Below are 7,579 nucleotides of genomic sequence, written 5' to 3'. Positions count from 1 at the left end.
AAAAAAAAAAAAAAACATGGTCGGAGGAGCAAAGCCGGTTGAGAATGGATCTGATGGCGGTGGTGTGAGTAACAGTACGGCTCTGCTTCACGGACGTTACGAGCTAGGTCGTCTACTAGGTCACGGAACATTCGCGAAGGTGTACCACGCTCGTAACGTCCAAACCGGAAAAAGCGTGGCGATGAAGGTAGTCGGAAAAGAGAAAGTCGTAAAAGTTGGGATGGTGGAACAGATCAAAAGAGAGATCTCAGTGATGAGGATGGTGAAACATCCAAACATAGTCGAGCTTCACGAAGTCATGGCGAGCAAATCAAAGATCTATTTCGCCATGGAGCTAGTACGAGGCGGCGAGTTATTCGCTAAAGTAGCTAAAGGAAGACTACGAGAAGACGTAGCTCGTGTTTATTTCCAGCAGTTAATCTCAGCCGTTGATTTTTGTCACAGCCGTGGTGTTTATCACAGAGATCTGAAACCGGAGAATCTTTTGTTGGACGAGGAAGGTAACCTTAAGGTGACTGATTTTGGTCTCTCTGCTTTTACTGAGCATTTGAAACAAGACGGGCTTCTTCATACTACTTGTGGTACTCCTGCTTACGTTGCTCCTGAGGTTATATTGAAGAAAGGTTACGATGGAGCTAAAGCTGATCTGTGGTCTTGTGGTGTTATACTGTTCGTGCTGCTTGCTGGGTATTTACCTTTTCAAGATGATAATCTTGTGAATATGTATAGGAAGATTTACAGAGGAGATTTCAAATGTCCTGGTTGGCTTTCTTCTGATGCTAGACGTCTTGTGACTAAGCTTCTTGATCCTAATCCGAGTACGAGGATTACTATTGAGAAAGTTATGGATTCGGTTTGGTTCAAGAAGTCTGCGACGAGATCAAGAAACGAACCTGTTGTTGTTGTTGCTGCTGCTACGGAAGGAGAAGAAGGAGGTGAGGATGTTGATAACTTGGTGCACAAGTCTAAGGAAGAGACAGAGACGTTGAATGCGTTTCATATTATTGCTTTATCGGAAGGGTTTGATTTGTCTCCCTTGTTTGAGGAGAAGAAGAAAGAGGAGAAGAGGGAGATGAGGTTTGCTACATCTAGGCCTGCGAGTAGTGTTATTTCGAGTTTGGAAGAAGCGGCGAGAGTTGGGAATAAGTTTGATGTGAGGAAGAGTGAGAGTAGGGTGAGGATTGAAGGGAAACAGAATGGTCGGAAAGGGAAGTTGGCGGTTGAAGCTGAGATATTCGCGGTGGCTCCGTCTTTTGTTGTCGTGGAAGTGAAGAAAGATCATGGAGATACTCTTGAGTACAACAACTTTTGCAGTACTGCTCTTAGACCAGCTCTCAAGGACATCTTCTGGACTTCTACACCTGCTTGAGTTTGAAATTTGTTGTGTTTTTTTTTTTTTTGTAATTTCTCTTTGTGTAATATATTTGTTGGATTCTAGATTCGATTCGTGATGATTCTTGTTCTTGATTCTTAATGTGGGTATCGTTTGAATCGTGAAAAAAAAAAGTGTTTAGTCTTTTGTGTGTTGTTGTTCTTGGGTCGTAGCCGATTTGTCGCGTTTACGAATCAGAGAGTGTTGTGTGTGGTGTAGAATGGGTTGTCTTAAAGATTCCATCATTATTCATGAATAAATGATAATTATGACTCTTTTAAGAATGTTCAAGAGTCAATCTTTAACGCAATCTCCATCATCAATGTCTTTTATAATTTTCTCTTTACACGTCTCTTTACCTTGGAATTGGAATGATTAGGACATCATCTTTTTTGATTACGGTGGTCCAGTTTATGTAGTGTCGTATTGATCCATATACTCTTCAAGATTCATGTGACTATCTAGAATTATTGTTGTGTGTCGACATAAGTACCTTCTTTTTAACCTTTTCTACGTTGTTAAAGTCTTTTAGTTTATGGGTTTGAACGGTAACTGCGGTCAGGGCGATCAAATCTGTCTACAGTCTGAACCGCTGTATTTATAAGGCGGACAACAGATCACTGCAGACTAATTCTATTTGTATACAAAAGCGTCTGCAGTTGGTCCGCTGCGGACTAACTGCGGTTTGTCTTTGCTTTATTTGGACCGCACCATTACGAACTATATTTGCTGAATGGTAAATAAAAAACGGTCCAGTTCGTAGATGGATTTATCCGTTCCAACCGCTGCAACCATTCACACCTTATGTATACATATCCTAATCTAGAACTATCAATAAGTCATAGCGATTTGTAAGATAAGTAGTTATTAAATCATCAAAATAAATTTAGTCGCATAGCATTACCGAATATACAGAGAGAGCATGTGAAGTTAGCTAGTCAAGTTGGTAAAATATACTTCCTCGGTCTTGACTCTTGAGTAAAGTACGTATATTAATAAATAACTACTTTAAAAAAGTTCAGTCAATTATAAACAAGACTGTATAATAGAAAATATTAAACTAATCTAAAAGTTACATAGAAATTTAAAAACATCATATATTATGAAACAAAAAAAATCTCTAAAACATCTTATATTATAAAACAGATAGAGTATCATACAATACTTGCGATGTACATAGTTCAAATGTAGTGACGATAATATGAATACTGATAAGATTTTTTATTTTTATTTGTTTTATGTAAAAGAAGGATCAAGTGATAAGTATGATTACTTGGTTTGTTGGAATTAAAAGATAGTGGAGTAGAAAAGAAGATGGATTCAGATGAATGAATATGAAAAGTAGAAAAAGGAAGAGATGAGAGAAGGGCAACAAAACAAAAACAAAAAGCGGAAGTTGCGTGATTGGGATGGAGGATGTTTCATGAACCCGATTAGTATATATTATCTCTTTTCACTATACCATATCAAACATGTGATTTGTAAAGGAGATAAATGCTAACCAACCATGATCTGTAACAGTTACATAAAGGAAAAATAAACTAAAATAACCATCCACGACGCTCAATTTGTGTGAAGGATTTTTTGTGTTATTAGTTACTTTGGGATTCATAATTGCACCATCTATCGATTTCCATCGACAAAATAACGTGAGTCTTCGACCGGTTAGTTACTAAACGTATGAGTACGAGTTTCACCGATATATCAATAGTTCTATTATCATCTTCATCTCTATGTAGTAGTAGTACTCTCTGGTCTCTGGCTGGTTTTCGTTTGTATAGTTCTCGTCGTTACAATTTTCTTTAGCCATATATCTTGTGCGTATAGAAGTCTAAAACCTTCATTTTAATAAATCTGAAATTCTCGGCCACCCATATTATATATACAACTTTACAGATTTAAAGTTGTGGTTCATCTCTGTTATTTGTTCACTAGCTATAGAAATTGTGGTGAATATATATATATAGCGTACTCTCGTTAGTTTCTACAACTTTATTATAAAAATATTTTAACTGCCAAATTTAATAGCAGCATAATTTGCATGCACTGAAAAGTGAAAAGAGAATAATTTTATAAGTACCTTTTGGCATTTAACTATATCATTTAAAAATAAAAATAAAAACAAAGAATTGATAATTGAAACGCATTAATATGTGAACTATATACACATACATCGACTTTGTCACATGTTCATCGATTGCAAGTCGGATTTATAAATTATCTTTCGATAAAAAATGGGATTGTTGGATGACTCTAGAGGAAAGGTGTGGATTACTTTTTGAGCTTGAAGGGAGAAACCATATACTATAAAGTCGAATATGGTGAGATTTGATCGATTCGTATACATATCCACATGCATTTTAATTATATATGTTCTATACCTTTAGTTATTTTTAACGAGACAAGACATGATGAATACGATTACCAATATATTGGCTCTGGTTTCTGTCCACAGAACTCGAAAAGCTAAGACGACATGTGTAGACCGTTGAACGCGTTCTCCATGTGGTTTCTTATCCCTTCTTCTTGAAAATGAGACGATCCTTATAATTTAAATAGTGACTGTTGAACAAATGAATTCTAGATGCATAACAAACATTATAATACGAAACAGTATAATTAGTGTTCATTAGTATTACAATTTTTTTTTAAAGGTGGGATTTTTCTATAGTTATCAAAATTTAATTATTTTGTATTACGTGAGAGATATTAGCAATGTAACATTCGTCTGGTAGGTCAACGAGCCTGAGATGTCACATGTGTATGTCAATATATTGTTTGTCATTGGCGGATTGACGCAATTCAAGTTGCATGTTGGTAAGGCCGCCTAAGTAGAAAAGAAAGACTCAAGAGTTAGATCAGATATTATGATATAGATAAAAAGAAAACAAATAGAGTTCTCTGTCAATGTGCTTCGGTGTATAACACATTCGCAACTTGCCAATATATTAAAGTTGCAACAAAATATCTTTGCAAGTATTATTATAAGGAAAATAATAGAGAGGGGATTCTATTTAGATTATTAGTGGTTGATTTTGTTTAGCTTCGTTTCCATAATTTCATTGGTTGGGATGATAAACATTTGCATGTGGAATCTGTGGGACTAACAGAACCACGTCACAAAACTTGCTACTGATATGGTTTAATTTAGTGATAGCAATTCACTAAAAACAAGAATAATCAATGGACATATATGATAAATCTAAAAAGGCATAATACTTTATATCTTCGAATTAGATGGTTTATCAAACATAACCAGTTAAACCACTTCTGTTCTCCTTTTGATACGATTTGTTCATATCTTACTTTCTCCAGTATCAATTTATTAAATACCAAAAGGTATAGAAATGGAATCCAGCGTATATAAAGCGTTTATGTATCACACATTCGTATGAGCGATCTTTTGTGTCGGGGTTTCAACAGGGATATAGTGCTTTACTGCTTTGTTAAAATTGGTCCAACCCATCAGTAAAAAAGTTACTACTATAACCGAAACAAACAAAATCTACGATAACCAATTAATACTGAACCTACACAGATGAGCATAGTAAAAACACTAATTTAGCTCAAATTCACAAAAATAAGGAAACTTCATTTAATATGTTAGGTGTTAGATATTTATGAGTACACAAACATGTTTTGTTGTTAAGTTTTATTTAATGAATACTTAAATAAGAATATTCGAGTATAGTCTGGTGAGGTTAGGGACGTTAGTGTCAGGTCAACGTCCAATAATACTGTATATATCTAGCTTTTCGTCAAATCTTATTTCAAATATATAAAGAATGTATTAAACTAATCTACTAAAACTTGAAAAATCCTAATGGAAAAAGGTCTCTCTAAATGAACTTATGCTAGGAAGTTTTTTATGTCGACATAAAACAAATGAACGTATGCTGGGTCTCGACTAAAGATATTATTTTCTTAAATTGGCCAAAACTTATAGAGTTATAGTCTTTTATCTTTAGAAATATACTGTGAAAATTGTGACTGTTTGAGAGTGATTTTGTAATAAAGTCCATATATTGGGTCAGAATATTGGGTCAGAATATTGGGCTAGACTGCTAGATTCTAATTGAGTAAACTAAGCTACTTTCAGATTTTTAGTTGGATCGTTCGGGTAAGTGTGATTTTGGGTCCACTGAAAATAGTGGCAAAGTACAAACAGCAGGTACATGTGATACAGTTTGCTTAGTCCACTAAAATATTTATACTCAAATCGTTACAAATTATATACAAAGAGAGTGAGACACACTAACATAGAAGTGGTTCAACATGTACATGTTTGTGACAAAAGAAGAAGAAACAAAACGTGGACAAATGAGATGTAGATAACTCTTCTGAGTCCAAAAACTGCTAAAAAGACAGAGAAATAACTTTTGAGTTTTCATTGGTTTTGGAACTCTAGATGTACGTCCCTAAGTTCTTTTCTCATCATCATTCTTCATTTCTCCAATTTGTGTTCCTTTTCTCTTAATTATATTCTTTTATTTTGAACTTCTTCTTTATTTCTGTGTACCACAACTTAAACTCCTAAGTGAAGACAAATTTTATCACGTGCAAAAGAATCCAAGGGAAGTACTTGTGCTATTGACTCATTGCATGATGTTTATCACGAGATTAACTTCTTTTCATTAGATTTCATGAATGATATTCACAAGTTCTTTCGATAAGTATTTAACGAATAATTTTTTATTTATTTTATGAAATAATCAAAAAAACATATTGTTATTTATTTTATATGTTTATGAGTTGATCAATCAAATTAGTTAAGTAGGGTGTTTTGTCAATTATGATTACAACTCAACAAATGTACTACTATGTACTAGTATCGATAATTCAGTATGTACTGGTAGTGGAGTAAATGTTTCCAAATCGACAAAATGATCATAAAGCTTCGTTTATCGAAATCTATACTTTAAGCAGAGATTAGTACAAGAATTTTGTCATTTGATTCGATGGTGTTAATTTTAGGTTTCCAACATTTTAAAGTTGTACTACTTTTTACTCCTCAAGAGATAATTTTGGTGGAATAATCTAGCTAACTATGTTATGAGATTTGTATTGTAAGAATATATTGAACCACATAATCATGTCTCTATTCGACGATTCTATGATTTACAAATGAAATCAAAACTAGAAGTTTTGTTTTTCTTTTATCAACTATCATATAGTTATATAACCACAAGGTGGTGGGCTAGTGGTTATAGCTTTGGTGGAAGAGTCGTCCTGTTGGTCTAGGCCAGGGATCAATTTCCCCAAACGCAAGAATTGCTCAGTTTTATCCCTTTGACTACATGGGTATGGGTCCATTACTTACGGCCCATTTGCATAACCGGGGGGACCCTACCCATGGGATGCCCTTCCCCAGAGAGATTAGTCTCGGACTCCTCCATAGGTCTAGGGATTTACTCTCTGAGTTAACAAAAAAAAAAAATATCATAGTTATAAAATTACAGGGAAGATGCCCAAATGGGAATCTAAAATCTAAAAAGGAGGAAGATAAGATTGAAAACCCATAGTAATTAGTGGAAGCGTACAATGTACTGGCGCGGTGCCAATAATGATTTCATTATTAAAATGTCCTTCTGAGTTAGTGGAAGTGTTTTTCACTAGTATCAGTTCATCTGACGTAATTAGAAATTAGAAATGTACTAATAGACAATAAAAAAAAGTCTCATCATGATTAGTGTCCAAAAAGGAAATTCGAAACCTGACCCAATTAAGAAAGAACAACAGCACTTTTAAAATATCTACTCCAAAATGGTAAAACACAAAACGGTTACATTTTCTTCACTCCTAAATAAAATTATTAATTAAACTAAATTGTGCCATTTTACCGACTTTAAATAGTTACGTTATAAGGCTTTTTGTTATGTTATCTACTAGCAAGTGATTGATATTTCTTACTTCATTAAAACGTTAAACCGCATTTTTGTAACTTATAAAATGAATGTTAAAAAAAAAACTAAAATTAATAGGAAAGAAAAGTAGGTCTGAATTCATTATTGGTCATAATTTTTATCGTCGGCTGTGTTTACTCACGCGTCACCCCCTTTGAAAACCGACTTTAAGTTAAACACATATAATTGTTACAGATTTGACCCACCAGGTGTGCTCTCCCATCCACTCACTATGGAACACGTGTTGGAAATCTCAAAACCCTTTTTGACAAAACATCATGTCTCTTTATTTTGGAAAGGAAAA

The 7,579-nt window shown here is 34.2% G+C and overlaps 1 protein-coding gene across 1 annotated transcript; it reads left to right on the top strand.

Moving 5' to 3' along the window:
- On the top strand, positions 7-1,518 carry LOC104730200 (CBL-interacting serine/threonine-protein kinase 6). Its single transcript, XM_010449335.1, has one exon. It carries the CDS (start codon positions 17-19, stop codon positions 1,367-1,369), a length of 1,353 nt encoding a protein of 450 aa, XP_010447637.1. The 5' UTR covers positions 7-16; the 3' UTR covers positions 1,370-1,518.

Source organism: Camelina sativa, chromosome 12 (assembly GCF_000633955.1).
Source record: "Camelina sativa cultivar DH55 chromosome 12, Cs, whole genome shotgun sequence".
In the NCBI taxonomy this organism is placed as follows: Eukaryota; Viridiplantae; Streptophyta; class Magnoliopsida; order Brassicales; family Brassicaceae; genus Camelina; species Camelina sativa.
Note: the sequence above shows the minus strand (reverse complement) of the source record. Positions and strands in the feature narration are given on the sequence as shown.

What these genes read in the sequence shown, in the direction of transcription:
- LOC104730200 (XM_010449335.1), top strand. Translation starts at nt 17, where the DNA reads ATGGTCGGAGGAGCAAAGCCGGTTGAGAATGGATCTGATGGCGGTGGT.